Below are 19,874 nucleotides of genomic sequence, written 5' to 3'. Positions count from 1 at the left end.
TCTGCTGCAGTGTGTACTCACTGGTAAAGCTCAGGACATTTACACAGAATTTTCTCCTGAAGACAGCCTTAATTATAAATTAGTCAAAGCGGGTCTGTTGCGGGCATACAAGCTTGTGCCAGCGGCATATTGGAAAAAAAAGTATAAAAAACATGAGTCTCAAACTGATGTCGAATTTGTTGTGAAAAAGATAAATTATTTGACCGCTGTTGTTCACCGAAGCAGGTTAAAACGTTTCAGGATCTTAAATCCTTGGTGCTTATTGAGGAGTTTAAACTGTTTACCTGAGTGTGTTGCCACTTATCTGAATGAACAGAAGGCTGTAAAGTTAAAAATAGTTTGTAGCATGATGGAAGGTAAATTAATTGAGGAATTATTGTCAGTAATGTTACTCATGGTATCTGAGGAGACATATTGTATATCAAGTAGTCTTGTTGTAATCATAGTCCACAATCAGCAGCTACCACGATCAGGATACACCATCATAATCCATCATCATGATCCACTGCCGCCATCAGGATCCACCATCAGCTGTCACCTTGGTCATGGTCCATGATCATAATCACCATTTTGAACACCATCTCTGATTCGCGATCCACCATCATAAACCATGATAAGGCTGCAGCCACGACCCTGAATCTGTGAACGATAAGGCACAGGTGCTCCTGGGAAGAAGTCAAGTCAGTAATATGTATTGATGAGACATTAATTTATAATATGTGATAAGGAGGGAGAAGAGGAAAGAGAAGCTCCATGTGTCATGTGTCCCTTGGCTTTTTAGACCTATAGCAGCAGAACAAAGAGCAGGTCGAAGACAAACCTGGACCAGCTTTAACTATAAGCTTTATCATAAAGGAAGTTTTTAAGCCGACTCTTAAATGTAGAGAGGATGTCTGCCTCCCAAACTGAAACTGGGAGATAATTCCACAGGAGAGGAGCCTGATACTGAAAGCTCTGGTTCCTCCTCTACTTTTCGATACTTTAGGGACAACAAGTAAGCCTGAATTCTGGGAGCCCAGTGCTCTAGTAGGGCGATATGGTACTATGAGCTCTTTAAGGTATGATGGTGCCATATTATTAAGGGCCTTGTAGGTAAGGAGGAGAATTTTAAATTCTATTTAACTGGAAGCCAGTGTAGTGAAGCTAATACTGGAGACATGTGGTCTCTGTTTCTGGTTCTTGTCAGGACATGTGCAGCATTTTGGACAAACTGCAAGGTCTTTAACGACTCAATGCTGGAGCCTGATAACTGTCATGCTGCAATAACTGTCAATTATTTATTTACTTTGCTCATATTATATTCACCATTCTCATATTATTTGCACCTTGTCTTACTCTCTGTGAATGTTGAACTGCTGCTGTGACACAACAATTTCCCAACTGGGATCAATAAAGTTCATCTATCTATCTATCTAATAAGGAATTACAATTACTAGTGTTCCTGCATCATTTTGAGACATGTCTGATTTCTGAGATATTACGTAAGTGAAAGAAGGCGGTCCTAGAAATTTGTTTTAAGTGAGAATCAAATTAGGATCAAAGATGACTCCCAAATTCCTGACTGTTTCATTGGAAGCAAGGGCAATGTCATCTAGCACAGCTATATCATTAGATAATGTATCTCTAAGATGTTTAGGGCCAATTATTAGAACCTCTGTTTTATCTGAGTTTAAAAGGAGAAAATTGTGGGTCATCCCTGAAACATGCTTGAAGTTTAGTTAATTGATTACACTGTTCTAGTTTTATTGATAGGTATAACTGGGTGTCATCCACATAGCAGTGGAAATGTACTTTCTTGATTCTTGTTGTTCTGGGTTTGTACCCTCATGGTTGATGCACTTCTTGTAAGTCACTTTCCATAAAAGCGTCAGCTAAATGAAACGTAATGTAATTTAATGTGAACATGTTCACGTGTTGAACATGTGAACTGAGTGTGAAGAACGAGAGAAAACTTTGAGAATTTCAAGTTTTGATTTTATTTTCACTTCATCACAACTTTGGTTCATCGCTGAATAGCTGATCGCTCTGACACTTTCCTATCAATCACATTATAAAACTTAACAACAAGAAACCAAGGTTTGACATCAGCTCTGAGTGAATCCAGTAAACAACTGTAGTTTAGAGATGTAGGGTGTAGTTTAACCATTTTAAAGTTTAACTACAGCCTTCAGCGTTCTGGAAACAAATGTTTGCCCAACTTCTATTTGAATAAGAATGAAATCAAATTCTTATTATCATATTAATAATTACAATTATATTAAATTATTATTCATCGTTGGTACAGATTGGTTTCTTTTAATACAAATAACATCATATAATTAGTCAACACAAATGTCCATCAAAAGATGAGGCTTCTGATCATAAACCAATCAGAATTGAACTAAGACTAACTAATGCCAACACCCACTGATTACTAGTCTATTATCACACACAGAAGTTAATACAAATGATTAAAATGTACGTCAGCGCAGATGAAAATGAATACGATGTAATGAAACGTTTTCAAGAAGAGGAACAGAACTGACACATATTTTCAACCTGATGAACTTTAGTCTCCTGATATGATTCTGAAGCTGAAAAGACGTGTGTCCTGTTGGCAGAGCAGCGGACACACAGGTGAGTTCACACAGTGCAGAGAAAAGAAGAGACATTAAACAAGAGGCCTCATCACACTATTGATTCTCTCAGGTTCTCATCTTGCTGTAGGTTGGGGGCGATGACTGTAGGAGCAGCGTGAAGAAGAAACTCACTCTGAAGCTCCACCTGAGTGAATGACTCAGAACCAGTCGAGTCCTGGTTGTCTCCGTACAGCTGACTGATCCGTTTAAACACAAGTCCTTTTGACTCCAGAGACAAATCCTTATCTTGATGCCCCCTCATCTTCTTGCGATATTTGTAGGATGCCACTTTGACTGTCCGCTGCAAGAGGTGTTTCCTGTACGCTCTCTGGATTACCATCGCTGCCACCTCTTCCTGCTTCCTCCTTAGGGTGCTGCTAATTGGTTCATACGACACCTGTCAGAAACAATTACTGTCTGTTAATTCAGCACCATTTGTTAAATAGTTGAAGCCCCTGAAGGTCATAGGTCAAACATCAACAAACCACTGACGCTGAACATGTCTCCTGGTACAAGAGGATCAGTAACCTGAACCTTCTGTTTTCAAGAAGAATCAAACATAATGTCAACAATATGCAGGTGACAGAATGTTTACCGTCTTTGACAGTTTGATGTTTTTACTTTTTATCATGTTGTTTCATTAGTTTTCCTGTGTTAATGCACTTCAACAGAAATATTTCAAGAAAGATCATTCACATCAACACACAAAGAGTATTAAAAACAAATGAAGACAGCTGAGTGAAATTGAATCACTTGATTTAATTGTTGAATTAAATTTCTGTTTATGTGTAAAATAAATGTATATTATATAATATGAAGGAAGATAAACTTGAGGTTGAGAAAATAGAAAAAACCTTGGATGGGTTGTTGGCCATGAATTTCTCCTCCATGTTTGCTTTGAGAGAATCCATCGCTCCTGAATCACCCAACACCTGGAACGAATAGAATAAAATAATATAAAATAATATAATATAATATAATATAATATAATATAATATAATATAATATAATATAATATAATATAATATAATATAATTTTACCTGTGCAGTGAGAGCGAGCAGGAGGTCCAGACAGTGAATCTTATCTCCAGGAACCAGAGGAAGATCCATGTGGATCAGTTTCGTGGTGTTTGGTTTGGGAATCCTCAGAGGATCCAGCAGAGCATCGCAGAAGTCCGACAGCTGACTGTAGGAACCAGAAAGGTCCATAAGAGAAGATTAGATGATTACACATTATTAGAGTCCATAAGCATCCATTACAGACAATTAGACATTATTAGATTTTTTGAACAACAGACCGGATCAGATTAGATTAGATTAGATCAAATTATAGGATCAATAATCCCCCAGATAAGAACCAGACTGTGATTGTTGTGCTGCAGGTTGGAGTCACCTGTTGGACTCACCTGTACTGAATAAACTGTGACGCGTTGGGGTCAAACTTCTCCCAGGTTTCATAAAACATCTCAAAGTCATCCTCACACAGCGGCTCGCTGCTCTCCTCTGTGGCCACGTTGAAGTTCTCTAAGATGATGGCAATATACATGTTGACCACCACGAGGAAGGACATGATGATGTAGGTAGTGAAAAAGACAATACCCACAGCTGGGCTGCCACAGTTTCCTCGGACCATGGATCCCGGGTTCTCCATGTCCGGGTCGCAGTCCGGTGGCGTGTTCATGATGGGACTCAGCAGACCATCCCATCCAGCTGAAGTTGTGATCGTAAACAAACAGATCATACTGTTCCCAAAGTTCTCAAAGTTAAACATGTCGTCTATCATGTTCTCCTTCTTCACGTAGGCAAAGTTTGACATCCCAAAGATGGAGAAGATGAACATGATGAGGAAGAGGAGGAGGCCGATGTTGAAGAGGGCAGGAAGTGACATCATCAGGGCGAAGAGCAGTGTCCTGATTCCTTTAGCTCCACGAATGAGACGAAGAATTCGACCTATACGAGCCAATCGGATGACACGAAAGAGCGTTGGCGAGACAAAGTACTTCTCTATGATGTCAGCGAGGAGAAGACCTGAAGGAGTGAGGGGAGAAAGGGATGAAAGAGTGAAAGGAGAAACGGGTGAACGTGAGAATGGAGGGATGAAAGAGAGAATGGAGGGAGGGACGAAGAGGACACATAGACTTTTTCTCAGTATTCTAAGAATAAGTTTTAGAGATTTTTTTTGTTTAATTTTTAAGATTTTTTAAGATCTAATCTCTGATTAAAAAAGAGTTTATTAAAGTAAAATTATTTTGTAACGTTATTGGATGATGAGATGAAAACATCAGCAGACGCTGACTCACCTACGATGGACAGGATGACGACCACAAAGTCAAAGATATTCCAGCCCACTGCGAAGTAGTGCTGCCTAAGTGCGATGATCTTCAGAGAGCACTCGGTGGTGAAGATGATGATGAAGAAGAAGTTGACCCAGTAGAGGATCATCTCTTTCTCTGTGCTCTGTTCATCTGTCTCCACCATCATGGTCACCATGTTGAGGCAGATGAGCACCATGATGAAGATGTCGAAAAACTGTTTTGTCACAAGGTCAAAGACCAAACCCTGGAACTTGTTCTACCAAGACATAGAATATACAACATTTCACTCCTGCTTTTACCTGAACTGTTCACACCTGTGTTCATGGTCTGAGTCCAATGAAATTGAAGTAGTTCAAACAGGAAGTAGCTGCCCTGACCTTGGGGCGTGGAACAGGTTTCTGAGGTTTCTTGGAGCCCAGTTTCTTCATGGCGTTATAATATTTCTTCTGCTCCTCCGTCATGAAAATATCTGTTCCTCCCAAGTAAAGAAACAAAAACATGAATTGACAGAAAAATAATGTTTGTCATTGAAACATCATGGAGACGAAGGTGCGTCTCATCGCCCAGCGTTCAAACTGTTATCAATCTTAAGACTTGAATTTTATTTCAGTGAGTAGAAACTTATCTTTGCTTTCTGCTGGTTGAAATTGTCAATGATGACTCCAATGAAGAGGTTGAGAGTGAAGAAGGAGCCAAAAATGATGAAACAGACAAAGTACAGGTACATGTACATGTTGTCCTCGTACTTCGGCTGTAACTCCACCTACACAGAAGGTAACCATGACGACAAGGGCCAAGTCAGTTTTGTTTTTACGTTAACTTTTTACCAGTGCTAGTTTCATGACCACTGAACAAGGATCAATTAATAATATTTAATAACCAGATCAGTGCTTGTTCTAACCCTGTTTGCTGGGCTTGTGGCCCTCAGAACCTGAAGTGAAGACCTGGGGCCTCATTTATAACTGTTCTATCTTTCATACTCCATTTTGTGTGTACACCACCTATCATGCAAATGTTGGGGTCTATAAAAAAACTTGATGTGAGAACGTGCGCACTTTTACACAAACTCTCACCCATATGAAAAATTTGGATATGGGAAAGTGGCTATTCAGATGTGAGGAGGTGAACTGAAGCAGATTATTGATCCACTTCATCATTTACATTAAAACCAACAGCTTTAGTTGTGCTCACGCGACACAACTGTTCCATAAGAGCCTTTAATTGAAAAAAATTTAAAGCAACATACAGCAAATTATGTTCAGATAATAATAAACAGCAGAGTTAATGAGTCATTAATAGTTTTGATAATATCTTCTAACACTGTGCATGTATCATTAAGGACGAGTTCGTGTAAAATCGCTGCAGTGAACGTGACTGTGCCATCAGGCACACAGAGCGCACCGATGATCACTCACTAAAATAAAGAAAAACTATTCACTTTCAAACTTCAACTTAATTTTCAAATAATCTCCCAGAGTGGAGGTTACGATCCACAGTGTGAAGTCATCGGTCTGATGGCTCTAAATATATAAATACTGTGGTGACACTCGTGCATGACGATGCGTGATGGATGCGCGCGAATGGAAGGATGAGGAGGAAATGAAGGTTCAGTGACGACTAATCAGCTGATATAGATTCTATAGATCTGTGATCTTTGTGCTGAACTGAGTCCAGTATTAGATCTCTCTTCACCTCCAGCTCACTAACAAACACCTCGATGTCAGTGTCTTGTCATCACTTGATGCCGTGACTATGTCATGAGTCAATGTGGACACCCATTGGTCAGCGGGATAATTTAATATTCATGAGCTGCTTTGCATTGACCATTTATATGGGTACAAAGACCTTTACAAAAAATAAACCAACATTATAATAATAATAATAATAATAATAATAATAATGATAATAATAATAATCATGATAATAATAATCATAATAATCATGATAACATTGTTAAAAATAGGGTTTAGCTGCTGCAAATGAAGAATAGAGGAAGAAAAAGAGCGAGGATCAGATCTTTAAGTACAGAGAGCTGATGAGAGGTATGTAAGAATGTGGGCGTGTAGGGGGTGGGATATGAGGCGGCTCCTACGAATGTTTCCAGGTGCACTGTGATTTATAAAGTGAACATTGTGTTCAGGTGTGCATGTTCAATTTTGCAACTTTTGTGCGCACCTACACTTTTAGTATGAATCCCATGCTCTGTTTTACAAATGAGGCCCCTGGACTCAGTCCTCAGAACCTGACATAAAGAAGTAACTTTTCTTAAAGAGATCAGTCAATGGGGCTGTAACTGCTGCAAAATATGGCACGAAGCGACAATGGAAACCATGCAATTCCAAAAGTTGCATGAGCTGTGTGCCGGCACATGGGATTGGAAAATCCATCGCTTGTATTTTAACCACTCTTGTAAGCACAGACCCACAGCCCAGCTGATGCCACTCACTGTACCCTTGTCAAAGTCACCATTGGCCAAGTTAATGACTAGCCATGCCTGCTTGAGGGATTAAAATAACTCCCTTATCTGTCCGATGTGTAATTCCCACGTTTTACTGAAAGTCACCACATCATTAATGTAGGTGACAGAGCTTCAGATTTCATTAAACGCTGAAATGCGGCAGATGCATTTTTAATAACAAAAGGCAGGACTTTAAACCTTACTGTGGTTTCAGTTTGTTACTGGGATGTTCAGTGTGGTTTGAATCCCCCTCAGGGAGTTGGTAGTTTTAATTTCCATTGATCGTTGTTACGTCATTTTGTTCTCAACTAATTCTACAATGTTCATCAGTAAAGATTTTATACTTGGATCATTCATTAAGATCTGATTTGTGATTTAAGTGTCCCCTTCATTTTTTTGAGCAGTGTATGTTAGTTTATACTAACTTCTCTGGAGTCCACTGCTGCGTACATGATGGCCATCCAACCTTTAAATGTGGCCTGAAAAAGACAAATTCATTCTGATCAATTTATTAATTGATTATCTGACATCAATTATTGATGATCTGAGTTCAACTATTGATAACCTGGGTTTAAGTTTTGATTATTTAAGTCTAAATATTGATGATCTGAGTTTGATTATTGATTATTCAAAGTTATTTATTTTTCATTCAAGGAACTCAGTGTTTATATGACATCATGTGTTGGCTGACCACTTGCAGCAGCGACAAGTAGCCCATTCCCACATTGTCGAAGTTGATCTTTGAGTTCTTCCAGCGAGCTTCGTTGAAGTTTGAGTTGATCAGTGCCAGACACTCAGTCTTGTTATTGACGTCATCAGAATGAAATATTTCTTCTGCTGTCTCGTTGAAACAGAAATAAAACTTTCCTGCAAACAGATTTACTCCCATGATGCTGAAGATTAACCAGAAGATCAAACATACGAGAAGAACATTAAAGATTGACGGTATCGCTCCGACCAGAGCATTCACCACCACCTACAGACAGAGAGACAGAGAGATAGACGGGTAAATACACAAAAATCACCATGCTGGACACAATGATACATTTATTTATATAAAACATTTTAAAAACACGTTTTAACATGAAGAATAAAATTAAATGAAAAATGTAAAACATTATTATAACAAATTCAAAATAATAAAAAAAAAAGAGATAGAATTACTGCACTGTGCTTGTAAGCCTCCGTCAACCAGTGCAGTTTTTGTGTACATATTTCTACATACTTTTACTTCATATAAAGGTCACTATAACCTTTGACAACTGAAACACAATAAGGAGGTCATTGTGACCTTGACCCTCAAGTGACTGTTTATACCAAATGTGAAAGAATTCCCCCAAGTTAGGGGGGGTTAGGGTTATTCCTGATATAATGAGTTCAAAACCATGCAAGGCCATGTGGCCTTGACCTTTTTAGCTTTGCCCACCAAATCTAATCAGTTCATCCTGAAGTCCAAGTAAATATTTGTACCACATTTGAGGATATTCCATTTTGGTATTCTTGAGATATCGCGTCCACGCAAATGGGATGGACGGAAAACACACACAAAAAAAACAGTTTACGAGAGTAAATCTGAACCAGAGGATGTTTGAAACAGTTTTATCGACAGGCATTGTAGCTAAATGATTTGTGATGATAACAGTAAGCAGAGCAGCAGGTCACCCTCTGATGCATGTGTGTGTCTTTATGTCAAGGTTTAAAATGTCTGTCTCACCCTCATTCCCTCAAAGCGGGACAGGGCCCTCAGGGGTCTCAGAGCTCTAAGAGTCCTTAGAGACTTAATGGCTCCCAAGTGCGAGTATCCCAGGATGTTTGCTGTCAGTGACACCAGAGACACCTGCAAGATATAACACACCTGGTGACATACGGCAGGTGACCACCTGATGATTTTATCAATACGTTTATTGATCCTGTTCTTACATCTACGATTATGAAGTCCAGCCAGCACCATGCGTTAGTGAAGTAGGTCTTGAATCCATATGCGATCCACTTGAGAAGCATCTCGATTACAAACACGTAGGTGAAGACTTGGTCTGCGTATTCCAGAACCATCTTTATCACCCGACGCTGCTCCAAGTAGATATCCTCGAATGCCTGTTCACAACAAGATCATGGTTATCACCCAGATTAGTGATCAATAACGATTCTTAATTCTCAGTGTCAGGGTTAGGTAACAAAGATCATTGATTATCGTTCAACTAAAAAACAAATGGTTTGATGTAATCTGATTGCATGAATCTTTTCACTTAATACTACATGTTATTTCCTGTTTTATTTGTCATTGCATTCCTCATGTGTGTTGCTGTTTTACTTCCTGCTCTTGTTAGTTTGTAGGTTTGAGTTTCTTTTGTTCTCTGAGCTTCTGGTTTTTATTTCGTCACTGTCTTCGACTTTCTGTTTAAGTTCCTCAATTTTCTTTGTCATTGCTTCTTCCAGCCTTTCATTGTTGACATTAAAGTATCTTCACTGCAGCTACCTGCATTCGTGTGTCCCGTAAACTTCTAATCGTGTCAGTACAAACTGAGTAGATGTATTATTGGAGGCTAATTTTCGTATCAAGGGGTAGGAACACCATGTCAAAGACTGTCACAGAGACATTGATCCTCCATACATCCCAGCTGTCAGGGTCCAAGCTTAATTTTCTGATGTTAAGGGGCCCCATTAAATGTTTCATCTGTTCCTGAATCCATGGACCCAGCTACTGTCATCTGCAAGTTTAATCCTGAAACCCCTTTGATGGTCCAGATGACTCCTGCTTCTGCTTCTTGGTTGGTGGTTTAGAATTGCAAAACAACTCAAGTTACCGGCTCCTGATCTCCAGTCAGTGATCCAACAAACATCTGCTTCTGGTTTCTAGTACAAACCAGCAGACAGACTTGCAGCCAGGGATGGAACCACCAACCCCTCATGACCCACAGTCATCTCAATCTACCTGCCTCCTCTGACCTCCAGCCAACCCTCAGTCTTATCAGTCTCCAGGTTGACCTGAAGAGATGTTCTACTTGTCTGGTTTTCTTACTCCACAACCTTCTGCTCATCCTCCCAACCGGCTATGACTATTTCACCAGCCTCCTTCTCACACTGGAACACACATGCAATGTTATCCCTCCGGAGGAGACTTGTTCCAAACTGCAGAGGCTCCGCCCTCATCGTCTGCCCCCCTTTTCCTTGTGATTTTATTTTCTTTGTCAGTAGAAGATCTGATGCTTGAAAAACTTTGAATAAAGTTTTCAGCGGTGCATGTGTTTTCCACCTGGTGAAGGGCTTTTGGTTGAGCTGTGAACAATGATGTTTGATGACTGAATTCATCAGCAGTGACAAAGTAAAGTGAGAACTTAAATGAGAATTATCCAGAATTTAATGTTGTTATTCTTGGTCTTTTTTTGTTTTGATGTGTTTTATTAAGTTTGTGTTCTTACATCTTCGTTGTCATATTTTGGTTTATTGAAGATTTATGAATTTTATTTCAGAGTTGAAAAGTTAAATATCATCTCACCTCGGTAAAGCATGGCAGCCATGTTAGTAGTCAGTTTGTAGTCCACTGTTAGCTATGGTAGCCATGTTGTCTTCATAAGTTAGTAATCACACTGCACACATTCCTGAAAACCAGGTCAGTCACATGACCAGATTAAACAGACCAACCAGCACCAGGAGAAGTTAAGAGTATTTAAAAAATATATATTCTAACATTCTTCTGAACAAATACAATAAAACAAATGCATTAATTCACACAATCAATTAAAACTGATCATGTTTGGTCAGTGATCGATAATCATATTTACCAGAGCGCCACTGCTCAGCAGAATCATGAAGATGATGAATGTCTCAAAGTAGTTGTGTTCTACGATGGAGAAACATGTTCTCCTGAAGTTAGACCAGACCCTCCCTCTGCCCTGGGACGTGTCTATGTCCAGGAATGGACATCTAAGATAACACTCTGAAACATAAAAACACATGATTTATCTGAATCAGTCAATCACAAGACTTGAGTGTGTGTGTGTGTGTGTGTGTTTGTGTTCATACTGTCGGTACAACAGTCCTCAGGTGCGTTTGACTCATGATCTTCATGATCTTCATCCTCTCTGATGTCAGGAAGTGTCTGTATTGTGCTGCAGAACGACGACTCGTCACACTGAACAAACACATTAAATAGATGTTATACCCAATCTAATAATAACTACAATATATACTACTACTACTACTACTACTACTAATAATAATAATCATAATCATTATTATGTCAAAATAAAATTGCAACTCCTGCTCTCAAATTTGTCCCATGGCTAAGAACATGCTGTCCTCCCCACCATAATATTCATTATGACGTATAATTGTCTTAAGTCTGTAGTCATTAAGACCAGAAGGCAGCGTTTGAAGCTGGGGGAACATGTCTCTGACCCCCGGACCATCAGCACCGGATACCCCCAAGGCTGCGTTCTTTCTCCTCTGCTCTTCTCCCTGTACACGAACACCTCCTGTCACCAGTCTGTCAAGCTCTTGAAGTACCCAGGACCTGAAGTGGGAGCTGAACATTGGCTCCCTCATCAAAAAAGCCCAGCAGAGGATTTATTTCTTGCAGAAGCTGAAAACATTCAACCTGCCAAAACAGATGATGGTGAACTTCTACACTGCATCATCGAGACCATCCTCCCTCATCCATCAATGTATGATACGCTGCTGCTACAACCAAGGACCTTGCCAGATTGCAGTGCATCATTCACTCAGGCAAGAATGTGATCGGCTGCAACCTGCCCTCTCTCCAAGACCTGTATGTTTCCAGGACTCTGAGATGTGCACGTAAGATTGTGGGCGACCCCTCCCACCCTGAACATGGACACTTTAAGCCTCTTTCTCTGGCAGGAGGCTGTGGTCCATCAGATTATATACTTATACTAATTTCTGTTTTAATTTGGGTTAGTTGTTATAGTATTTTTAAATTTTATTTATATATTTAATTTTTGTTTCCTATTTTTATATTCTCTATATTTATATTGCACAAACACGCAAAAGCAAATTCCTTGATATGTAAACCTGCTTGGTAATAACACCAGATTCTGATTCTGATAAGTCCCAATCTATTTCTTTTAAATGGTCACTGTTTGTTTCTTGAAGAAAGACAACATCAAGTCTCTTCTGTTGAATTGTTTCTGATAGACAGGCTCTTTTCTGTGCATCTCTGCCCCCGTTTACATTTAATGAAGCCACCTTTAAACCCTGCATAAGAAGAGAGGAGAGAGAAAACAGAAAACAGAAAAACAGACAGTAAGAGTGAAACACCCAGTGATGTATGAGTTTCATTTTCTTTACTGTTTTTGTGTTCAATGCCTTTAAACCTTTTCTAACCCCAGTGACAAGTTTCTTTAGACAGTAGCGTTTCTTTCAATCCAGTAAGTTTAACCCAACAACTTTCTTGTGGTAACTGACTGAATTAATTTTTCTACATCCGGAAATTATCTTTTACATAAACCACCCTACCTAACTTATCATCTAGAAAAGTATTAATCTCCTCCACAGAATACAGGTCAATGTTCTGAGAAACAACAAACAACAACAGACACACTTTCGAAGGCAGAATTCACGTCCATGTCAGCATCATCATCACTATGACAACCAGCAGGCCTTATCATCTCAGTCTCCTGTTCAGCAGGACTGTCCTCAGCATCCTTATTCTGTCCAGACCCATCCACAGAGCCGCTGGGCACCGGGACACTAACAACCGTGGACACAATCACAGCTTCAGTCTGCACTTCTGCTGAAATAACCATAGACACCGGGCTGCAAACACTCATAGAACCGAATATAGACCTGCCTTCACTGGCAGACCCAACGAAAGAGCCACTGGCACCTCCTTGTCAGTACAAAGAAGCTGTCTGCTCCTGTCTCTGCTTTTTCAGCAAAAAACACACTGAAAAGATATTTCGATAAAAGTCTGGCAGAGACGAGGAGCTCAACTTCCCGGAGTCCAAAAAACCCAGTGTGAAGTCCAGACCCAAACCACCAAAATGTCTCAGGATGCAGCAGGACAGAGGTCGCCATGCCATGTTAGTTAGTCTAGTCAGCAGCCTCTGAACAAACCTGAGGCAAAAAGCCGCTACCCTGCTGGCCAGGTGACCCAGACCCTGTCCACCCTCCTTTGGAAAGAACAGGACACTCTGTGGAATCCAGTGCAGCTTGTCCCAAAAATATTAACTAACACTCTGGATTTGTGACAACAGAGAAGCTGAGGGGTCCACCCAGGCCAACCGATGCTACAGAGCAGAAGACACAAGATTGTTTGTGATCAGCACTCAATGTTTGTAAGATATTTTTGATCAAATCTAGGTCCATTTTTCTAGACGGCCTTTTACCTTTTACAGAAAATGATCCCAGTTTTCCATTAAAAAAGTATTGTTTCCCAGAAAAACTCCCAGATACTAAACCCTTCTTTTTTTTCCAGATCAAGCCTCCTGGTAGCCTGAGCTGATCCCTCAGCCTGTCCCCGACCAGCACTGCCTCGCTCTTCTCCCAGTTTACCTTGGCAGAGGAAATACAATCAAAACTTTTTACAGTGTTTACTAACATGTTGATGTCTTTTTGATTGTTAACCATCATGATGACATCATCAGCATATGCTGACAGTTTAACTGGAATCCTGCAGTCAGGAAAGGAAACACCACTCAGATTAGATCTGAGCTTGTGGAGCTCAATGGCTAACAAGTAGAGCATGCCTGAAAGAGAGCAGCCCTGTCGGACCCCCTCTGAACACTGAAGGGAGCACTCAGACCTCCATTGATTTTCAGAACACTCATTATGTCACTATAGAGAACCTTGATCTTGGCTGTGAAACCTGGGCTGAAACCAAAGCATCTCAGGTCTGCCAAAGATACTGATGCTCAATCCGGTCAAAGCCTTTTCCTGTTCTATCGAAATCAGACCAGTGTCAAAGGCCAATGAGCTAGAGACCTCCAAAACATCAGCCTGCCGGGAACACAGTAAGTCCAGTGTGGATGACAGAAGCCATCACCTCTCTCAGTCTGGTGGCCAAAACCTTGGACAGAATCTTATAGTCCAAGCAGAGCAGTGAAACTGGTTTCCAGTTCTTCATCTCCTGCAGCTTAGAGGCAGATGTCCATTCTCCAGACTGTTTGTCAGGTCTTCACCCAGTATGGACCAGAAGGACTTCACTGACAAAAAATCACTGGGAGAGCATCTAACCCTGAAACTCTCCCATTCTGGAGTGTCATTAGAGCAGTGTATAGTTCTTGTAGGGGGACCGAGCGTCCAGTCTCATATTTGTCTTATTTTCCACCTTAGGAAAACCAGTGAGGAAACTGTCCCTGATGTCTGGGTTGTCTGCCAGTTTATTCTTAAAAAGGTCTCCATAAAAATCTGACACTGAATTTTCTTATCCCAGATGAATCTGAGATTTTAGAACCACCACTGGAGTGTGGATTGTTTTTCTCTTTCCATTTTTCTTCTCCAGACCAAAGAAGAGCTGAGACGGGGCATCCATCTGTGTGACGTCCAGGAAACCTGACCAGAGCTCCCTGTGCTGTGACACCCAGCAGGTTGGCCAGATATGACTTTTTTGATTTGAGGGAGTTTATAAAGCCTCCTTCTCCTGTAGAATCTACTAAACCAAGCAATTCTACCACCTGAGTCTCCAGGTCCTTCATAGATCTGGTTATATCTCCAGTGATATTGTGAGTGAACTGCTGACACAGCTGTTTTATCTGAGTCTTGCCAAAGTCCCACCACTGTTGGACACTGGCAAACTCAGATTTAATTTTCCTGTGATTACACTAAAAATATTCAAAAGTTTCCTAAAAACCTGATCAGAAAACACTGAGGCCCTGAACAGAAAGGAAAACTAAAAGCCATCATGGACGAGCCCCCTCTTATCTCCTCTCTGCTAAACTGAGGCAGCTCAGGAGTCCGTTCACACTCATCCAGCCATGAGCCTCAAAGCACCTGAGGGGTTCCTCTGTGCCATCAGACATTAGACTGCATAAAACCACACCTTCCGTCAAACACTGAAAACTATATTTCAGGTAAGAACTGCTGCACATTTTGCACTCTTTATATTACAAAGAATGGACAAATTGCACAACAACACATCTTTAATCCCCATCTCTATATTGCACATTTTTGAAAAAAACAGCCTTGTGTATTTATAGCATTAGTTCTACTTTGTTGTATATAATATTTCTATTTTTATTCATATATATTTATCTCACCATATTTCCCCTTGCACTACTTTCTTGTGCTACTGTGTAATTTGTGAATTTCCCATTGAACAGAACATATATTTACTTGGGAATAGTTATCTTTATCTTCCTCTTCACCCTCCTGATCCTCATTTTCAGGTGTCTCAGATTCTGATTCGGACTCTGCCTCGGCAATGGGCACCCTCAGGAAGGTGATGTTGTGGTAGCTGCTGGTCACGTTGTCACGGCTACAGCTGAGGCTGTTGATCTCTGACAGTTGTTGGTCTGAAGTCACAAAGGTCAAAGGTAAAACCTCCTTTGAGATTTTGTTGTCATCTTCACTGTCAACTCCTGTAAAGTAATTATAAACATATTACTTGAAGAAAAAATTAAGTGTCATATTTGTAAACACCTGGAACAAAAAATAAACATTAAATGTTAAAACACAACAAACACAAATGGATAAAACATTAATGAAGTTCCTGGTCTCGTAACCCTAACCCTACCGTTGTTTTCTTGTTCATGGTTCTTCTTTCCAATAAGAGTCCAGATGTGCTCCAAGATCCCTGACCTGGTCCAGACCACAGCCCTGTTGATCCGATTTATGGCAATCTGCAAATTGTTTTCACCTTCATCTTCTGGAGCTGCCAGATTATCTCCACTGAACGAGCTAAGCAACAGGGCCAGGAACAGATTTAGGACCTGAAACCAGACCAAGAAAAGATTCAGGCCCTGAAACCAGACCTAGAAGCAAACAGTACGTCAGGTTAACTTTCAGCATGCGGTGACTCACCACTAGGTTTCCAATGACCAGGACCATCATGTAGACAATCAGACACATGGTCTGACCGGAGACCTCCATGCAGTCCCACATGGTCTCGATCCACTCTCCACACAGGACTCTAAAGATGATGAGGAAGGCGTGGAAAAAGTCGTTCATGTGCCAACGTGGAAGTTCACAGTCATCTGCGATGCGACAGACACAATCTTTGTAGTTCTTCCCAAACAGCTGCATTCCAACGACGGCAAAGATGAAGACAATGATTGCTAGAACAAGAGTCAGGTTCCCCAGAGCTCCCACAGAGTTCCCGATGATCTTAATCAGCATGTTGAGGGTGGGCCATGACTTGGCCAACTTAAAGACTCGCATCTGGACAAAAGAGAGGGAGCAAAGCATGTGAGAGCTGGGTGAGGGGACAAGAATAAAGACAGGTAACGATGAAACCATACTGACCAATCGGAATGAGCGCAGCACAGACAGGCCCTGAACATTAGCCAGTCCAAGCTCCACCAGACTCATGGTGACGATAATGCTGTCAAAGATGTTCCAACCCACCTATTACCATGACAACAGAACAGACACGCATCACCATGGTAACAGTTTCCACATATCATCACTGAGAAGCGACAAACAGGAAGTCTGACCTGAAAGTAGTAATATGGGTCCATGGCCAGAAGCTTGAAGAGCATCTCAGCTGTGAAGATCCCTGTGAAGACCTGTTGCAGTGGATCAGAGGTCAACAGTGTGACTGTAATGTCATGACTCTGGTGACTGATGGAACCTGCTGCCGTCAAACGGCTGTGGTTATGCAATGACCCATGTCAGGAATTTTCTTCACTCACCAGGTTCCCGACACTCAGCAGCTCCTCAAACTCCTCCGTCATTGGATAATGCTCTAAGGCCATAAAGACAGTGTTGAGAACGATGCAGATGGTGATGCTGAGGTCAACAAACGGGTCCATGACGATGGTGTTGAGCCGCTGTTTCAGCCACCTCCAGCACCTGCAGCAGTTCCACTTCAAGAAGACTTCAACGAAGGCATACCAACACACGGGACACGTCCTCTGGTCGTCCTCAAAGTCTGAAATATCATAAAGTTTGAATGTCTTATCAGTCTAACAACTGAATAGTCATGTGACCTCCTAACCCTAACCCAAACATAAGGTTCATCAATTCTCCTAACCCTAACCCCCACCATCACTCAGGGTTCTGCCCTACACTCACTACATCAGAATCTACACTGTGGTGACTGATGGGAAATAAAAAACAACTCAACCCAATACAACCAAACAACCAACCAACCAAAAAAACAAACAAAGATCTACTGTTCTGACCTCTAACAAAGTGAAGCATTTCATTCCAGGAACAGACAATGTGCGTGTGTGTGTGTGGTACCTTCTATGGCAGTGTGTTCTTGGTCATGACTCTGCATTGCATTTGGGTTGTGTGATTCTGATAGCTCCGCCCTGCAGGCTGCCTCCTGGAACAACAGTGGTAATATAAGTAATATTTATGTTGTATCAATGTTGTGATAATGTTGTATCTCTGTTGTATCAGATTTCATTCTATGTTGTATTTATGTTGTATCTACACTGTATCTGTGTTGAATTTATGTTGTATCTTTGTTGAGTCTATTTATGTTTCAATGTGTTTCCCTCTTCATTCATGTTGTTTGTGTTAGTCTTCGTCAGCTCTGACGACCTCGTCTCTCTTCTTCAGCGCTTCCAGGATCTCAGCGTACTCCTCCTCTTTATGTTTTGCCTCAGAAATTGTGGCCTCATTCTGCTCTGCGTACGCCATTGCAACCACCGCCAGGATCAGGTTAATGAGGTAGAACGAGCCCAGGAAGATGACGACCACAAAGAAGATCATGTAGGTTTTACCTGCCGCTCTTAATGTCTGAAGAGAGAGAGACAGGTGAGAGAGAGAGAGCAACAGGTGAGAGTTGTAACCAGTGATGACATCTCTCTAATCTGCTCTTCTTACTTACGAGCTGGAAGAGATTTTCCCAGAAGTCCTGGGTCATGAGTCTGAACAGAGCCAGAAATGCCCAACCAAACGAGTCATAGCTGGTGTAACCATAGTTTGGATTTCTACCTGTTTTCAGACACATGAAACCCTCTGGACAGACCCTGATCACATCATCATTAATGAATTTCATCATCATCAATATCATCATATTTGTCATCAATTTTGTCGCCATCATAGTATTGTCAAAATCATCATCATAAATATTATCAGTTTCATCATCACCACCATCATCGTCATGGAAACGTACCCTGCATCAGAACTGTTTCCACAGAGCAGAGGATCCACGTTTCCAGGAAGAAAGTAATAATTTTCTGTCCGAAATAAAACACATGATTTGACTGGAACCAATAAATTCGAAAAAAATGTTTTGATTGATGAAAAAGATTTTGGTAAAATAAATAATTCAGACCTTGGTTGTTGATATACTGATAGAAATCAAAGTTACTGGTTCCTGTGTCATTGTGACAGGTTTGGTTGCTGAGGGTGATGTTGCCATGGTAAAAGTTTTTGGGATCAGCATCAGGAGAGTGGTTGCTCAGCAGTGGAGGTATCAGGACACACTTTTGTCTCAGGTTTCCCATGAAGAGCTGAAGACCGATCAAAGCGAAGACACTGAGGCAGAACACCGTCAGGATCATGACATCAGCCAGCTTCTTCACTGATTGGATGAGAGCTCCAACAATCGTCTTCAGACCTGAGTAGGATACTGTGGATTAATACTCACGGACCAATTAGAAGGATGAAAATCAACAACTGATCAAAAGAGACTGAAGGTGTGTTCGACCTGGACTTGGTCTGACTATGTCTGACCTGATCCACCGACATGACCTGTCTGCAGTTGTAGGGGAGGAGTGAAGCAATGCAGACGAAAAGTCAGACTTTTTCTACTTGTAGCATCAGTGAGACGAGATCAACGAGCAATCTTGCAGTTTTTGTTTTTTTCATCGTAAATAAAATGGATATTTTAGAAATCCTTGTGTTTTTGCACACCAGCTCAAAATTGCGTGACAGTGAAGCCTTCAGGCAATCAGAACAGAGTTGTGATGTCAGAGAAGCAACTCCAAGGTGCAGCTGGAAACGGTCTGACTGGAGCTGGCCCGCTCCTGCCATGTTTTAAAGTCACATGAGTGGTGACGTGCTAAATGAAGTCGGACAAACAATCTGACCGCCAAGCATTGTGTTTGGACCAGCATGCATCGCTTTAGGTCAGCGCTGTATCAAGTCAAACACACCTTGAGCTGAACCTGAAGACGGATTCTGCTGCAACACTGTTTACCCCTGAAACTCTAAAAGTGTTTTGTGGAGTCAAACACTTCACCCCCCCTCCATCACAGTGCTGAGTAGAGAATCTGTGAATTTTCATTTTAGTGTGAACTATCTCTTTAAGGAGGAGTGAAGGTGTTAAATTCACCAAAAGATGTGAAACACTAACGAACCAGGGATGACTGTGATGGTCTTCAGTGCTCGAAGAACTCTGAACGTTCG

The 19,874-nt window shown here is 41.0% G+C and overlaps 1 protein-coding gene across 2 annotated transcripts; it reads right to left on the bottom strand.

Moving 5' to 3' along the window:
- Positions 1 to 1,960: 1,960 nt before the first annotated feature.
- LOC109643342 (sodium channel protein type 4 subunit alpha B-like) lies at positions 1,961 to 19,874 on the bottom strand. Of its 2 annotated transcripts, none has more exons than XM_069525149.1 (25): positions 19,826 to 19,874; positions 18,799 to 19,083; positions 18,637 to 18,700; positions 18,349 to 18,490; positions 18,060 to 18,257; positions 17,754 to 17,838; positions 17,201 to 17,439; positions 17,003 to 17,074; positions 16,812 to 16,913; positions 16,371 to 16,727; positions 16,084 to 16,279; positions 15,684 to 15,928; positions 11,415 to 11,523; positions 11,174 to 11,328; positions 9,312 to 9,485; positions 9,106 to 9,228; positions 8,083 to 8,367; positions 7,817 to 7,870; positions 5,559 to 5,696; positions 5,311 to 5,415; positions 4,919 to 5,189; positions 4,025 to 4,646; positions 3,660 to 3,804; positions 3,473 to 3,550; positions 1,961 to 3,015 (listed from the first exon to the last, which is right to left on the bottom strand). In XM_069525149.1, exons 2-25 carry the CDS (start codon positions 19,025 to 19,027, stop codon positions 2,668 to 2,670), a joined length of 4,536 nt encoding a protein of 1,511 aa, XP_069381250.1. In that variant the 5' UTR covers positions 19,028 to 19,083; positions 19,826 to 19,874; the 3' UTR covers positions 1,961 to 2,667. The 2 variants fall into 2 exon arrangements, 1 of the variants encoding a protein (XP_069381250.1); XR_011241094.1 differs by lacking the exon at positions 1,961 to 3,015 and having other exon boundaries at positions 4,025 to 4,142; positions 4,222 to 4,646.

Source organism: Paralichthys olivaceus, chromosome 5 (genome assembly GCF_024713975.1).
Source record: "Paralichthys olivaceus isolate ysfri-2021 chromosome 5, ASM2471397v2, whole genome shotgun sequence".
In the NCBI taxonomy this organism is placed as follows: domain Eukaryota; kingdom Metazoa; phylum Chordata; class Actinopteri; order Pleuronectiformes; family Paralichthyidae; genus Paralichthys; species Paralichthys olivaceus.
The sequence above is the reverse complement of the archived record's forward strand: the minus strand, read 5'-3'. Positions and strand labels throughout refer to the sequence as shown.